Source organism: Enhydra lutris, unplaced genomic scaffold (assembly GCF_002288905.1).
Source record: "Enhydra lutris kenyoni isolate GAN:26980312 unplaced genomic scaffold, ASM228890v2 scaffoldscaffold4, whole genome shotgun sequence".
Taxonomy (NCBI): domain Eukaryota; kingdom Metazoa; phylum Chordata; class Mammalia; order Carnivora; family Mustelidae; genus Enhydra; species Enhydra lutris.
The window spans coordinates 18,460,448-18,478,176 of record NW_019154088.1 but is presented as its reverse complement, the minus strand read 5'-3'; the positions used below and the strand labels follow the sequence as shown (position 1 = coordinate 18,478,176).

The window sequence follows — 17,729 nt, the reverse complement described above, 5'->3', positions numbered from 1 at the left end:
TTGAGCCTCTAATAACTTAAGATAGTAGAATTATTGGCTACAGATTTAAAACAAGTATGATTAAAGTGATTAAAACCATAAAAAAAAGAAAAGATACTATTCAAAAAATTCTGGAAAATTAGAAAAAAAATCTAGAATAAAAAAGAACTCATTGGGAGATATGATAGCATAGATCAAGTATAGCTGAATAATTACTAAATTGGATCAGAACATGCAATTATGATTTTATTTAGTCCTATTTCCAACTTGCTGTTGAATAAATTTATTCAAAGATCTACTTTGACACTTTAGCTAGTTATAGTTAAAATTGGATGAAAAATCTGCAGAATAAAAACAATACACACATATACAGAAAAGAGCTTCATTGAAATATGCCTACATGTTTTTGGTAATCTTGTTTATAGTGTGCATGATTTTAATTTTACTCTTTAGGTTTTGTTGTGTTTTTCTTTTGACAGTGGGCACATACTATTTAAGAATATAAATTGTCATCAGAAAAAAAACGAGCCAGACTGTAATTATGTTGTAATAAATAACAATCATGAAATTCTTTATTCTGTCTTGTGCAGTGGCCTTAGGGCAGTTATATCCATTTATTATTTTATTAGTTCATTTGTATGAAAGTCCTTACTTCACATTAATTTTTCAGCGTTTATTCTTAAAACATAGTGTAGGAAACAAAACAGGGTTAACCATTTATGCTTCATCTAAAGATTTTTTTCTTTAACCTTTGTTTTGTGTTTGTTTTGACTAAAGGATTGGTTACAAGATAGACCATCAAACAGAGACCTGTAAGTAAGCCTTTTCTTATCATTAACCTGAAAGTATCAGTTATTGAATGTTGTCTTTTTTCTGTTCTTTGTGCCATTTCTTAAAATACTCCTTTATATATGGATGATGATGATTTATTTTATTATTATTTTTTAAAAGATTTTAATTTATTTGAGAGGGAGAACGAGAGAGAGAGCACAAACCAAGGGGAAGGCAGAGGGAGAAGCAGACTCCCTACTGAGCAGGGAGCCCAGTGTGGGTCTCAATCCCAGGACCCTGGGATCATGACCTAAGCTGAAGGCAAATGCTTAACCAATTGAGCCACCCAGGCGCCTGATGATTATTTATTTTAGTGCCTTTTGTCTCTACATAGAAGAGATTGGGAAAATCATTTTTTATGAGTTAATGTATATATTTTAGTTATTTTGTATAGTTACACTGTTATTATAGCCATACTGTAATTACTACTCTACTAAAATCTTCCTTATGATGATACAATTATGATTTTATTTAGTCCTATTTCCAACTTGCTATTGAATTAATTTATTCAAAGATCTACTTTGACACTTTAGCTTTGCAGTTGGCTGACTTCTGTGCCCATCATAAGCAACAAGCCTTGCATCTGCTTTTGGAAAGATAATTAGAGTAGTAATTACACAGTATACATTAGAAAGTCTGCATATAGGGAGATCCCTGACAAAGCTGACATGATAATCCAAAATCCAAAGTAGAAACAAAAGGCAATCTGATAGGTAATCATCCCAGCAAAGTAAAAATTTTTAGTACAGATTAAGCATAAAGATAAAGAATCAAAGATAATCTATGTGTTTCCAGCCTGAGAATTAGTATTATAGAATTCTAAAGAACATTAAAAAAAAAAAAGGTCCTCATGTTTTGATGCCCATTTAATACAGGAAGCGTGGTTGAGTTACTTTCATATATGGGCTACCTGAGAAAGAAATTATATATTCCACAGTGTTCCCTATTTTTTTTTTGTCTCCCAGAAATATATGTGAATATATAGAGAAAAAAGTAAACCAGGTGCCACATGGATATGCAATATTCGGGTTCTTTGGATATCCTGGGCTTGCATGGCATTCAGAAGACCAATCTATAGTTAGAACTCTTTAGAGTGTGCGGTCTTTTATAACCAAAACCATAGGATGTAAATGCAGAATAGGTACTTGAAGTTAACATTCACTCAGCTAACAAAAGAATGTCTCATAGAATGTTGAACCATAGAAATACCCAGAAAGGTGGAGTTGGTTAGCACTCTTTGGTTCCTGAGAAAAGAGTAGTTCATTAGCAAGGGGATGAGGGTGGGGTCAAAATACTTAGTATGCTAAAATATTTATATTGAGGTGAAAACCAGTGGGAAACATCAGGATCACATCAAGTTAAGAACTAGAAAGAAATGCAAAAGTTCCCTACTTCAGAGGACCTTTCTGAATCTGGTCTTTTTAGTCCTGAGCAAGGCCCCAAAGCAGTATGATGGGAAAGCTAAGTGTCTAACCCATTTTGTTTGATTCTTATTGCATTCTCCTTTCTATTATACCTGTCTAATTTGCACTGGAATTCATGGAATTAATAGACCCTCCACTTGGTATCAGTATATGTTGTTATAACTAAATATATTCAATATTGGAAAAAAATTTTCAACATTATAAATTAAGCTATGCCAAATGATGGCTGTTTGCTGTTCTCTCAGTTCTTTGCCCATCAATTCTGTTGGAAGTATTATTAGAATTTTGCAGTTATTTCAAGGCATTCTTAAGGTATAGTACAGAATTAATCTCCATGAATAGAGAAGTCATGGAGCAATTTATTAGTACTGGAACCTTCAGTTTGGCAGCAAACCACTAATAATATTTATGTAAGCATAAATTGGAGGTACAAGTTGATAAAGTATGTGTATATTGACATTCATATCTGTGTATGAATTTGACATTGGCTTGAGGGAAATGGCATATACTCAAACAAAAGTGAGTCTAGATCTCAGAATTACTCTATAAGTATTCTATTAAATAATCATAATAACTATAAAATAAAAAATTGTGGTAGCCAAAACAAAAATTCCGTCACAACTTATATTTTTGGTTTTCTTTAGGCCAACTGAAGAAGGAACATTAAATGGTGAGTCCATGTGGTAGATTTAATGTGAAAAAATGAGGATTATATGTGATCTGTTATAGCAAATACCTCATTCTAGCCAAGAAACTTTAGACTTCATGTTTGAAAGAGCCAAGGTAGTAAAAATTTCTAACCTCAGCTAGTTTTTCTTCTAGCAGCTTCACAAATACATGAACTCTCCATGTAAATGCTACCATGTCTTTACTGTCACCCCACCCCCCTTCATCCCTGTGACATAGTCTGCACTTTCCCTTGTACTCCCTGTTTTAGGGAATGATACTCTTTCAGTCAGTTGGGTCAAACCTAAGGAGGAATTATTCCTGACCCCCTTGACCTTGTCCTCACCTAGTCCTGTTGTATTTACCTTTTAAATATCTCTAGAATCCATCTTCCAGTATACATCATGCTGCTGCTTTCCATTCACCCTCTTCATCATTTTTTAAACCTTTTACTGAAGTGTATAGCATGCATACAAAAAAGTAGAGATAAACCTCCACCTCAGTGAATTCTCACTAGGTGAGTATATCCATGTAATTAGCACCCAGATCACAAAACAGCTCCTCATGTCCTCTTCTTGTTGTAACCTCTGTCCCTAAATAACACAGTGTATTACTTCTGTGTGTATGGAATCATAAAGTGTGTACTTTTTTGTCTGGCTTTTTCTTCTTAACACATGTTTGTGAGATTCATCAGTATTTTTGTGTGTAGTGGTAGTTGGTACATTGTCATTACTACATAGTATTTCCTTGTGTGAGTATATTGAGTATATCCATTCTGTTATTTGAAGGGTATTTTAGTAGCTTCCACTGTATGATTATTATGAATAGTGCTATAGTGAGCATTCTTGTCCATGTTGTTTGGTAAACATATGTATTTTCTGTTGGGCATGTACCTGGGAATGGACTTCATAGGTTATAGGGTATATATGTGTTCACATTTAGTAGATAGTGCCACGTAGGTTTTTTCCTTTTTTTTAACTATGGTCTATTGGTCACCATACAGTACATCATTAGTTTTTGATGTAGTTTCCCTGAGTCATTGTTTATGTATACCACCCAGTGCTCCATGCAGTGCTCTCCTTAATACCCATCACTGTAGGTTTTTCAGAGTTGTGCCAGTCAGGTTCCCTTGCATTCTGTCTTCTGTGCTGCCACCAGACTGAATCTCTTCTGCTTTACATTTCCTCCCTGTCATTCCTTCCTTAACATGGCATATTTGGTTCCTAACAATTAAGTATTCCCTGATTCTGTAGCTTTATTTCCTATAGGTATGCCTGTACTCTTGCTTATTAATTTGTAGTCTTGGTTACATATCCAGGTACTTGTGGAGAATCACTTAATGCCAACACATAACTACAGAATTAGAATATTTTGGAGTGATATCTGGGCAGGTGCACATTGAAAAAGCACCACAGGTGATTCTGATTTGTATTTATTATAAATTTATATATTAAATAACATTTATATATAAAATTAGTATTGAAAACTGCTGTTCTAGTCATACTAAACAACTTGCAGTTTCTCAAGTATAGCATGTGCTTTAACAATTCCATGCCTTTGCAAATGTTGCCGTGACCACACCACTGCCTTCCAAACTACACTAGTTTTGTGCTTCTCTTTTCTGAGACATTCTTCAACCTTCTTTCAAGCAGGAGGCATTTGGTACCCCTCCTCTAAAGTCCTATTAGTGTATATACATCATATATACACGTGTATATGCTATAGTCCATATATATGTATATATTATATATATAATGTGTATATTTTATAGTTACTACATGTATTAAAAATGTTGACTTCCTTCTCTTGCAAGACAGTATTTTCTTTTTCATTTATAGGCTAAAAACTTAACACATAGCAGATTCAGTTTATTCTCCATTCTCCATATTACGATTAAAAAGTGAAGTCCTCAAATACATTTAAGTTTGGAGCAGGGGTTTTGGGGTATGTTTCATATTCCAGAGTTCATCTTCTTATGGTCAGCCCACTTAAATTGGTTTCTTGGCTATAGGCCCTACCTCCTAAAGGTTGAAAACTAAAAGATATTTTTCTTTTTGACCAGGGGAGTATAGGAAGAATACAGTTTATGACAGGAGAGTATCAAACATGCTTTTTTTCTTTTCAGGTATCCCAGTGCACAGTTAGGACTAATCTGGCATAATAAAAAAGAGTAATATAGCAAACATGTGATGAATATATTTTACTTTTTTTTTCTGTTTTTGAGAAAAGAGCTTACATGAAGGAACTTAGGATGATTATAAGAGAATAAGCAAAAATTTATGCCACATTAGTACTTTTAAAAGGGTTTCATTTGTTTATTTGCCATTTTAGGTCTCGCTTCTCCATTTAAACCAGTTATGGATACAAATTACTACTACTCAGGTCAGTACTATTAAAAAACAAAATCTTAACAATATTTTGAGCTTTTAGGGATTTCATTATTTTTCTCTCATTTTTGTGCAGCTGTGGAAAGAAATAATCTGATGAGATTATCCCAGAGCATTCCATTTACTCCTGTGCCTCCAAGAGGTAAATCCTAAAAGTAAAGAAGTGAAAGGGAAAATAAACCTTTCATTAATAATGTGATATTTAACTATTGTATAGAACGTGGGTGGTGACAGAAGGAAGGGTCACATTAAGTATCAATTACATATAAATTTTAATTAGCAAGAGTTAAGTATCAGTCATCAGAATTATTAGATTTCTCTGTTTCTGGCTTATCCAGAAGTAATAGTGTATTCTAATTCAGCAAGGGTCTTAATCCATTGTCTAGTAAAGAAAGCATAGATAATTTGACATCACAGGGTTTGTGGAACAGTTGCTTTCTTAAAAAGTTTTTCTTGAAAATGTTCATAATTTCAAAAATGCTTATCATTACTAAATACACATGAATTTTAGAGATATTAGTAGATTCTTGATTTCTGAGAATTTGCCTTTATAAAATGACAAACAACTTTGTCCAGTTCACTTTCTGTTCCTTAATCTTAAAAAAGATAACCTGCTAATTTTTATCTACTTTGTCATTTTAAGAGAGTCATAATTTGACCTCAGAATGTGTCCATTCATCTTGCAGGTGAGCCTGTCACAGTATATCGCTTGGAAGAAAGTTCACCCAGTATACTGAATAACAGCATGTCTTCTTGGTCACAGCTCGGCCTCTGTGCCAAAATAGAGTTTTTAAGTAAAGAGGAGATGGGAGGCGGTTTACGGAGAGCTGTCAAAGTACAGTGTACCTGGTCAGAACATGATATCCTCAAATCAGGTCATCTTTATATTATCAAATCTTTTCTTCCTGAGGTGGTTAACACATGGTCAAGTATTTATAAAGAAGATACAGTTCTGCATCTCTGTCTCAGAGTAAGTGCTAGTGAATGTGTAACAGTGGAACATTATTCGAGGTTCATCTTTTCACTTCTGAAGTTTGTTAAACCAAATAAGATCTTAGTTTCAGTGTTCAACAAGGTGTTTTTTTGTGTGTTGTTGTTGTTCTGTAGGAAATTCAACAACAGAGAGCAGCACAGAAGCTCACATTTGCCTTCAACCAGATGAAACCCAAATCCATACCATATTCTCCAAGGTAAATCTTGAAATATTTCTTAACATCTTTTGGTTTTATGTGGGTAGCCTTCTTTTTGACCTTCATTATTAATGCTGAATATTTAATTATTTACCCATTTTAAAGCTCAATTATAATTTTGTTCTAATTTATTTAACTATTAATAACTGTAGTTAGTTAAAATAGTTATAGTTAAAAATTCAGCTATTTAAATTGTTTAAATTAAAGCTACTTAAATTTAAATAGCTAGAAATTTATTAATTATAAAACTATTAATTTCTAATCTATTTAACTATTTTTCATAAGGTTCCTTGAAGTTTTCCTGCTGTATTGCCATTCAGCAGGACAGTGGTTTGCTGTGGAAGAATGTATGACTGGAGAATTTAGAAAATACAACAATAATAATGGTGATGAGATTATTCCAACTAATACACTGGAAGAGATCATGCTAGCCTTTAGCCACTGGACTTACGAATATACAAGAGGGGAGTTACTAGTACTTGATTTACAAGGTAAATTTATTAAAGTATTGCTAAAGTGAAATTGTACAGTAGATTCTCAACTAGTCGTATGTTATGAATGATAAACAGAAATCCACTAACTTATAGATAGGTAAAACCATGTATCAGTAACGAAGCTATTACTAAAAAGTAAGTAACAGCCATAGCATATAGCCATCAGGGCCCTGGATAGTGGCATCTTGTTATTTCAATTGTTATTTAGGTAATACAGATGTTTTGATAAGCAAAAACATACGCAATCCACTGTTCTACTCTTAGATGTGTATGTAGCCCCAGTCTTTCTTTCTTATTTTTTTTTTAAGATTTTATTTATTTGACAGAGAATACAAACAAGGGGTATGGCAGGGAGAGGGAGAAACAGGCTCCCCTGCTGAGCAGAGAGCCTGGTGTAGGGCTCGATCCCAGGATCCTGGGATCATGATCCGAGCCAAAGGCAGATGCTTAACCAATTGAGCCAATCAGGCACCCCGTAGCTTCAGTCTTTTAAAATTATAAAGAGGGAGTGCCTGGGTGGCTCAGTGGGTTAAAGCCTCTGCCTTCGGCTCAGGTCATGGTCTCAGGGTCCTGGGATCGAGCCCCACATCGGGCTCTCTGCTCAGCAGGGAGCCTGCTTCCTTCTCTCTGCCTGCCTCTCTGCCTACTTGTGATCTCTGTCAAATAAATAAATAAAATCTTTAAAAAAAATTATAAAGACTTTTTTGAAACAGTAACAAGTGTATCTGTTGTTCCTGATGTTTATGTTATATATTATTGTGACTTAAACTACCTAAATACTTAATGGATTAAAACAACCATTTTATTTTATTACAGTTCTTTGGTTCAGGAATTTGGATGGGACATAGTGAGAATAGCTCATCTCTGCTGTCTTCTCAGAGGGTTTGAATGGTTAGAGGCTAAGCATGGACAGCTTGCTGGAGTCAAATGTCTGAGGTTTCTGTTCACTGACATCTGAATCCCTCAGTTCTCCACCATGTGATCTCTCCCCATGGCTATTTAACTGGGGACTTTCTTACAGCATGGTAGTTTCAGGTAGTTAGACTTTTACATAGCAGCTAGCTTCCTCCAGAGAGAAGGCAGTAACTCTTAGGACTAGGTCCAGAACTGGTGCAGATCTCTTCCTCTGCATTTTACAGTCCAGGTGATAAGGATAGCTGAGATTCAAGAGGTGGTGAATGGCTTCTGAGTAAATACTACTTCTTGAGTAAAGCGTGTATACAAATAAGGAAAAAGTGGTCATAACCGTTTCTGCAGGTAAAAGGGGGGAAAAAACAAATTGTGGCTTGGAGAGGGCCAATTTGCTTACAGTAATGTCTGAAGCTTCACAGCAGGGTCAAAGGAAAGTAAAATTTTATGAGTAATTTGCCAACTCTGCCTGAGTGGTACTTTCACATGATAGCTTCCATAATTGTTTTTCCTTAAAGAACAGCCTTAATTTCAAATGTCAACACAGACCAGATCTCAGAATCACAAAGATGATTATTTAGAATGTTTATCACTTGATGGCTTTTTTATTATAGACATAAGTCACAAATATCAAGGATTGTGTTGAAAAGCAAATGGCATTGGTTCGAGCTCAAGAAAGAAAATCTGTGTAAAAATAACTATCCTTTTTTTAGTAGTTCACCATTTTATATAAATGATTTAGTAGTATATATAGTGACAACTGGTATATATTATTAGATGGGTCAATCCAGTTAAGTAAAAAGGATCTTCAAGTTTATTCTTTTTTTTTTTTTTAAGATTTTATTTATTTGACAGAGATCACAAGTAGGCAGAGAGGCAGGCAGAGAGAGAGGAGGAAGCAGGCTCGCCACTGAGCAGAGAGCCCGATGAGGGGCTTGATCCCAGGACCCTGGGATCACGACCCTAGCTGAAGGCAGAGGCTTTAACCCACTGAGCCACCCAGGCGCCCCTTAAAGTTTATTCTTAAATAAGTATCATTTAATTATCTTCAAACATGCATAGGTGGTAAAGCCAAACTGATTTTGTCTGAAACAGTTAATTTGAAAGATAAGAGTTTAGTGTGCCAGGCTGGGTCATTTAGTAGGACTTGGAACTCTTTTTTTTTTTTTTTTTAAGATTTTATTTATTAATTTGAGAGAGAGTGTGTATACAAGTGGGGAAGGGGCAGAAGGCAATGGAAGCAGGGAGCCCAACGCAGAGCTCCATCCCAGACCCCCAAGATCATGACCTGAAGACAGACACTTAACCAACTTAGCCACCCAGGCGCCCTAGGACTTGGCAACTCTTGATCACGGCATCATGAGTTCAGGCCCCATGTTGAGCGTAGAGCTTACTTTGAATAAATAAAACGATGGAAGTTCTTTTCAATAAGCAAAGTAGTTGTGCTGTTCTTTACATCATTAATATGTTCCTGGAGCCATTTTTCTTAGGAATATTTGACACAGTTACTACAGACAAGTTAAGCACTATAGAAATATGTAAAGAACAGTTTTCCATCTTTACTGTTTTCTCTACCTCTGTGAAGACAAATACACAGAGGCTTTTTTTTTTTTCCTTACCTTTTTTTTGTCTTTTTCTTAAGAGAGAGCGCAAGTGGGGAGGGGCAGAGGGAGAGAAAGGATCTTCAGCAGGCTCCATAGTGTGAAGCCCAACTCAGGGCTCAATCTCACGACCCTGAGATCGTGACCTGAGCTGAAATCAAGAGTTGGACACTTCTGACTGAGCTACCCAGGAACTCCTTTCTTCCTTATTTTTAAATCATTTTGTTTTGTGTTGTGATTTTCCTCCAACTAGGATGATGCTGTGTGTGTGTGTCTGTGTGTGTATTTCACTTGTTTTTTTCCTAACAGTATATCATGGGCATCTTTTGGGTCATTACTGATAAATCTAAGTTATTCCTTTTAATATCTGCATAGCTTATAATATAGAGGAGTGACATGATTAACTCTTTTTTTTGTTTCTTTTTTTTGCTACTACAAACAGTGCTGCAACAAGCATACTCATGGACTACTACTTTTATTTCCATGACGTAGATTCTTGAATTGGCTTAGTAAGAAGAGTTGAGTGCAATTTTTAAAAAATATTTATTTTTGAGAGAGAGAACACGAGCAGGGGGCTAGGGTAGAGGGAGAAGCAGACTCCCTGCTGAACAGGGAGCCTGATGCAGGACTCAGTCCCAGGAGCCTGAGATCATGACTTGAGCCAAAAGCAGACGGCTAACCAACTGAGCCATCCAGGTGCCACTAGATAAGTGCAATTTTAATAGCTGCTGCTGAGTTACTTTTCTAAAAGGGTAAGAGCACTAGAATTCATATGTAAGACTTTATGTGAGTGCCCGTTTCTCCACAGACGACTTTTTTTTTTTTAAGGATTTATTTATTTATTTTATTTGAGAGAGAGAGAGAGAGAGAGCGCGAGCAGAGAGGAAGGGTAGTGGGAGGAGGAGAGAGTCAAGCAGGCTCTGCACTGAGCACGGAGCCAACGGGCTGGGAGCTCGATCTCACAATCCTGAGATCAGGACCTAAGCTAAAACCAAGAGCTGGATGCTTAACTGACTGCACTACCCAGATGCCCCTCAGTATTGAATATTCTTAATCTTTGCCAATCTGATAAGTAGTAGGACAGTACATAGTCTTTATTTATATGAATAAGTAGATAAGAGAAACTGAAAATATTTAACTACACTTTTAATACCGCTGGGAAAGGATGAAGGTAAAGGAAGATGTTTGCAATCTTATTCTTCATGTAACCTGAATCTTGCAAGAAGATATATTCATGAGTTAATGTATGAGTTTTAAATATATCAAAAACACTTTTTAAATGGTCTATAAATTACCTAATTGTTCTTTGCTAACTAAGTTGAAAAAAGGGATGGGGCACCTGGGTGACTCGGTTAAGAATCCGACTCTTGATTTCAGCTCAGGTCATGAGATTGAGCCCTGCATCCAGCTCTGTGCTCGGTGAGGAGTCTGCCTGAGGATTCTCTTCCTCTCCCCCTCCCTCTGCTTGCATTTGCTTGCTCTCTCTCTCTCTTAAATAAATAACTCTTTAAAAAGGTGGGGTCTCGAGATCATGTAGACCTTTTTTTTAACATAAGTAGATGTTTATTTGCAACTTTGTCCCTGTTTGCATCACAAGCAAGTGCCATTGACCAACTCTGACAATTAACTCTATTCCTGGTGTAGGAGCTGTTTGTCTTTGGTACAATGTTAAGGTCATAAGTCAGATTATGAAATAACAAGAGAGAAAAACTACAGGCTTGAATAGTTTAACATCATATATGTTTGATGCTGTAAAATCTCATGACTTTTCATTATGCAAATGTCAGTGTTTATATCAATCATATAAATTGTCTTTTTTTATATATATATACATATCAAGGTGTGGGTGAAAATTTGACTGATCCATCTGTGATTAAAGCAGAAGAAAAGAGGTAATAAATTTTAATTTCATTAAGATACTTTATAATTTCAAATTCTACATTTGTTTGCTTCAACTGCCTTTTTTTTTTTTTTTTTAAACTACTGATTCTGCAGATCCTGTGATATGGTTTTTGGCCCAGCAAATCTAGGTGAAGATGCAATAAAAAATTTCAGAGCAAAACATCACTGTAATTCTTGTTGTAGAAAGCTGAAACTTCCAGGTAAACATTTTCTTAACCAGTCTAATTTATAAGTTGTTAGGAAATTTGGTTACTACTATACTTCATAAGACCAAGGGCACAAATACACATTATTTAACAAATGGATCTATGCTTTCTTTAATTGCTTATAAAAATACAAAGTTCATTGATTTAATACATATTGATTATGTGTCTGTTGGATGCCAAGAATTGTACTAGATGTTGACAATACAGTAGTGAACCAGACAAATGCCCTCTATGGAATTTAGTCAAATCTTTAATACTGACAGGATTAACAGGGAGTTATAGGACTGTATAAATGCCAAACAGAAAAACTAGAACAGGTAAGCAAATCACTTAACACAAACTTAAGAGGTTGGGGAATCCTACCTGGGGAACTGACAGATTGCCTAAAATTGAAGGCTAAATTAGCCTGGCAGAGTTGGAGAAAGAGTAGTCTATGAAGCAGGAACAGATATATTCTCTCAGGATTGTATTTTTTTATATTTAAATAATTATAAATTATGATTGAATCTAAGAGTACAAACCTGTGGTTCTCACCCTGTGGTGTGCATCAGCATCCTTGTGGAACTTCTTAAAAATTATAGGTCTCTGGGACTCAGCCTTGTGTTGTATTTTTTAAAGTCCCTGTCATTATGACCAATAATGCAGTAGTTAGAACCAGACTGCATGGCTCCAGAAAATACCTACATTATAGAGGTGTAGTTTTGTTTGCTTATTTATTTGAGGATTAAATGAGTTGATATTTTTGAAGTATTTAGAACAGTGCCAGGCATATATATAGTAAGCATGTAAATGGTATGTTTTTTAACTTCTTACTTGTTCATTATGAGTATACAAGAAATACCATTAATTTTTATGTTTGTTTGTTTATTGACTTGTATCCTGCAACCTTTCTAAACTCACTTAATTCTAAGAGTTGTTTTTGTTTTGTTTTATAAACTCCCTGAAATTTTCTGTGTAGATAGTAGAGACAGTTAAATTACTTCCTTTCCAACCTACATACCTTTTTTTTTCTTTTTCTTGACTTTTTGCACTGGCAAGGAATTCTAGTACAGTGTTGAATAGGAATAGTGAACGTAGACTCTGCTTTGTTCCCAGTCTTAAAGGGAAAGTGTTCAGTCCTCCATCATTAACATGATGTTAGCTTATAAGGGTTTTGTAGATGTACTTCATGAGGTTGAGAAAATTTTCTTCTACTTGTTTCTTGAAAATGCTTATCCTGAATGGTGTTTAATTTTGTCAGGGTTTTGTTTTTGTTTTTGTTTTTTGTTTTTTGACGTCTATTTATATGGTCATTTGTTTTTTTCTTTAATAGGTTACTATTATGTTGTATTGCATTGATTTTTGAAATGTTGAACCAGTCATTCAGGACAAACTGCTTTGTCATAATATATTATCCTTTTTTATGTATTGTTGAAATCTGTTTGCTCATATTTTGTTGAGGCTTTTTCATCTGTGTGCATAAATAATATTCTTCTATGTTTCTTTTACCTTGTACTATCTTTTGGTATCAGAATAATACTGACCTTAAAAAGAAGTTAGAAGTTTTCATACTTCTTTTGTTGTGGGGAGTAGATTGTTTAGAATGGATACTCTCCCCCTTTTAAATGTTTGATAGAATTGTCTGGTGAAGCCATCTCACTGTAAAGTTCTTTGTCAGATTGTTTTAAATAAGTTTAATTTTTTAGGCAGATATATGACTATTGGGGTTATCCATTTTTTTTTTTAGTGAGTTTTAGTAGTTTGTGTCTTTTAAGGAATTGGCTTATTTAAATTGTCAAATTTATGGGCATAGGATTATTTATATACTAATCTTATATTTTTAATGTTTGGGGTCTCTTGAATCCTCTCTGTTATTATGGTAATTTGTCTTTTTTGTTTCTTGGTTATTCTGGTTACAGTGTCATTTTTATTGATACTTTGAAAGAACAAACTTTTCATTGTTTTACTTTACTTTCTGTTTTCAATTTTACTGATTTATTCTCTTTATTATTTCTGTTTTTCTGCTGGCTTTCATCTAGTTTGTTCTTTCTCTCATTTGTTAAGGAGAAAAGCTTAGATTATTGATTTAAGACCTTCTTTGTTTTTTATTTATTTTTTATTTTTTAAAAGATTTTATTTATTCATTTGACAGAGAGAGACAGCAAGAGGGGGAATACAAGCAGGGGAAGTGGGAGAGGGAGAAACAGGTTTCCTCTTGAGCAGGAAACCTGACGCACAGCTCCATCTCAGGACCCTGGGATGATGACCCGAGCTGAAGGCAGACGCTTAACGACTGAGCCACTCAGGCACCCTGAGACCTTTTTTTAAAAATTTTATTTATTTTTATTGACATAATGTATTATTTGTTTCAGGGTTACAGGTGTATGTATCATCAGTCTTACACAATACACAGTGCTCGCCACAACACATACCCTCCCCAGTGTCTATCACCCAGCCACCCCATCCCTCCACCCTCCTCCAGTCCAGAAACCCTCAGTTTTTGTTTTTGAGTTTTTGAGTCTCTTATGGTTTGTCTCCTTCTCTGGTTTCATCTGTTTCATTTTCTCCCTCTCTTCCCCTATGATCATCTGCCTTGTTTCTCAAATTCCACGTATCAGTGAGATCATATGATAATTATCTTTCTCTGATTGACTTATTTCCTTTAGCATAATACCCTCTAATTCTGTCGATGTTGATGTAAATGGCAAGATTTCATTTTTTGATGACTGCCTACTATTCCTGTGTGTGTGTGTGTGTGTGTGTGTGTGTGTACATCATCTTTATCCATTCATCTTTTGATGGACATCTGGTCTCTTTCCATAGTTTGGCTATTGTGGACGTTGCTGCTATAACCATTGGGGTGCACGTGCCCCTTCAGATTACTACATTTGTATCAATGGGGGATTTGAGACCTTTTCTAAGAAAACATTTACTGCTATAAATTTGTCTTTAAGCATTATACTGACTGCATCCCATAAATTTTGGTATGTTTTATTTTTGGTTTTATTTAAAATATTTCTTATTAAAAAAATAAAAAATAATAAATAAAATAAAATGTTTCTTATTTTTCTTGACCTTATTTTCTGACCTAGGGACTATTTAGAAATGTTTTTCTTAGCTCTCAAATATATGTTAATTTTCCAGATAGCTTTCTGTTATTGACTTTTTTTTTTTGTTTAATTCCATTATGAGAGCATGCTTTTGTATGATTTCAATTTTGACAGTTTTTTTTAACCTTAAAATAGTTTCTCTGTGAATGTTACATATCCACTTGAAGAGAATATTATAATGTTGATGGAATGTTCTATAAATGTTAATTATGGAAAGTTTTTTATAATGTTCAGGTTTTCTGATATCCTTGATGTTTTGTCCCCTTGTTCTGTTGATTACTTAGAAAGGAGGTCTTGAAAGTACAGTTATGGATTTGTCTATGTTGCCTTTCAGTTCGTCAGTTTTTTCTTCATGTGTTTCGAAGTTTTGTCCTTAGGTACATACACATTTGTAGTTGTTATGTCTTCTTCGTGAATTGATTCTTTTTATCATTATAGAATGCCATGGTAATTTTCCTTGTTCTGAGAAGTCTACTTTGTCTAATATTAACATAGCTACTCCATCTATTTTTTGATAAATGCTTTTATCAAGTATATTTTCCCATTCTGTTTACCTGTATATATTAATTGTTTTTAAAGTGGGTTTCTTTAAAAGAAAAAATGTGGGATCCAAGCATATAGTTGGGCCTTAGGTTTAATTTGTTTTTTAAGTTTATGGTTTCCATTTTTAACTGGCATTTCAGACTTTTTACATTTAATGTAATTATCGATGTGGTTAGATTTAGGTTTTCTTGTTTTCTGATTGACGCCTTTGTTTTTTTTGTTTGTTTCCGCTCCTCTTTTCTGTTTCAGTATTCTGTTTTATCTCTATGTTTAGTTTTGCTCTTAGTTTTTCCTAACAAGAATATGTGTGTTTTGCTTTTGTTCATGAAGGGTATTTTTACTGGATCTAGAATTTTAGGTTGATACTATTTTCTTTCAGGGCTTAGAAAATGTTCTGTCTCTGGCCTGTGCTACCTCTGATGAAAATTGCACAGTCGTTTGAATTGTTCTTTCCCTATATGTGATGTGTCATTATAATCTAGCTCCTTTCAAAATTTGGATTTTTAGTGGTTTGATTCTGATACATATAGTTATAGCTTTGTCTGAGTTTATCTTGATTCAGGTTTACTTAGCTTCTTAAATTCACAAATTTATGATTTTGATCAAATTTGGGGAGTTTTTAGCTCTTCTTCAAATATTTGTTCTGCATCAGTCTCTTTTCATCTCTTTCTGGAGCTCCCATAAGAATACTAGACTTTTTGATATTGTTTCGCAGGGACTTGAGTCTCTGATTTTTTTCCTTAAAAATTATTTTTTATCTATTGTTTAGATTGGATAATTTCGATTGATGTATCAAGTTCATGGACTCTTTCCTTATTCTTCATTTCTTGATTCTCCTACCCGTGCACTGGATTTGTTGTTTTGGTTATATTTTCCAGCCCTATAACTTCCTTTTGGTTCCTTTTAAACTGATATTTCTCTGCTGAAAACTTGTTTTTCTATTCTTCTTAGGTCTGTTTGCCCTGTGTCATGGAGTGTGGTTATAGTAGCTGGTTTAGTCTTTAATCGTTCCATCTCAGTAATCTTGAGGTTGGCATGTCTTGTCTTTTTTGAGATTCTTTGATATATTTCTAGTTCTTTGTATCTCCAATAATTTTAGCTGGATATTTTGAAATTATGAGATTCTGGGTCATATTAAAAATACTCTAAAGAGTGTTGATTTTTTTTGTTTATGTTAGTAGACAGCTCAGTTAAGCTCAGTTTACAATCCCCTTCTACCTTTTGTATATGTGATTCCAATGTCAGTTTGGTTTTCAAAGCTTTTGCAGTATTACTCTGATTTCTTTCACTGTAAACAGACATGGTCAAGTCTAGGAACTGACTGGAGGTTTGCACCATAGTTTAGTCCTCAAAGCCTCTCCTGTGCTATCTTTCCAAATGTGTGCCATTGGAGGGTGAACTTGGGATTTCTTACACAAATTTAGAGTGCCCCTCTCCATTTTCTTCCATTCCATGATTTCTTCCATACTTTGTGATTCTGAAGGGCCTCTTTTTGGGCAGGGTAGAGGGGCCAGGGACAGAGCAGGTACTCTGATTAGAAAGCCAGGATTGTGGCCTCCCTATATTGTCGCACATTTCCTTCAGCTGAGTCCATTTCTGATACTAAGTGTCAAGGAAAAAGAGAAACTTTTTAAATCATAAAGATAGTGATTTTTAGTTCTTGTGGTCCCAGGGAAGGGTTTTTATCTTGGAATTACAGGTACTTGCTCAGCTGCCACCACCCTGAGTCCCTCTCCATGACTGGGGGTTGTCTTATGTAACATCCAGAGGAGCAAAAAGAGAAAAATAAGAAAGAGGGCATTTCCCTCAAGATTCTCCATTCCACAGAGTCCTCCTTCCTGATCTCTGGCCAGGAAATTCTAGAGTTTTTTCTGTCCATGCTCACTGTACATTTCTGAGATTAAGCTGTATGTAATTCTAAGCCTGGAAATAAGAGAGGGGGAAAAAACCCCAAAACACTCACCACTAATCGAGGTAATCTTCAAGTTTTGATCCCCTTCCTCCATGTGTTTGCTCACTCTTTTCAGGAGTCTCAGATAGTGCCTTATGTTTATGTGAAGGGTTTTAACTTGTACTATGTGGAAAAGATAAAATTCAATGTGCTTAGTCCATTTTAGCCAAAACTAGAACATAACAGTGGTGAATTTAATAGGCAGCCCAGATACAATTTTTATTTGGTTATTATATAATAAATTATATTACTTAAAATGGTGTATAAATTATGTGTCATTTGGAGCCAATGTTATTTTAAATATAGTATATCTATTTTTTAAATTATTATAATCGGTATTTTATAGCTTGAAAGAGACCTTAAAAGCAATCCAGTCAAAATCTGCTGTTATCCAGAACATATCATTAGAAGTCACATGATTTGTCCATGGTTACACCATAAGTTAACATTTTCAGGACTTGAATTATAATTGGGCTTCTCTCCATTGTTCTTGGTGTACGATATAGCTATAAATTAATTTGCATTCCCTAAGACCATAGTGACACAGTCTTGGAATT

General features: G+C 34.7%; 1 protein-coding gene across 1 annotated transcript in view; it reads left to right on the top strand.

Annotated features, from left to right (window-relative positions):
- Window positions 1-17,729, top strand: part of LOC111158565 (transient receptor potential cation channel subfamily M member 7) — a 116,549-nt gene that overhangs the window by 95,657 nt on the left and 3,163 nt on the right. The window contains exons 30-38 of the mRNA XM_022520679.1: window positions 757-791; window positions 2,879-2,904; window positions 5,232-5,282; window positions 5,364-5,429; window positions 5,974-6,257; window positions 6,395-6,477; window positions 6,763-6,968; window positions 11,322-11,373; window positions 11,477-11,583. Coding sequence (XP_022376387.1) covers window positions 757-791; window positions 2,879-2,904; window positions 5,232-5,282; window positions 5,364-5,429; window positions 5,974-6,257; window positions 6,395-6,477; window positions 6,763-6,968; window positions 11,322-11,373; window positions 11,477-11,583 — 910 coding nt within the window. The remainder of the gene's footprint in view (window positions 1-756; window positions 792-2,878; window positions 2,905-5,231; window positions 5,283-5,363; window positions 5,430-5,973; window positions 6,258-6,394; window positions 6,478-6,762; window positions 6,969-11,321; window positions 11,374-11,476; window positions 11,584-17,729) is intronic.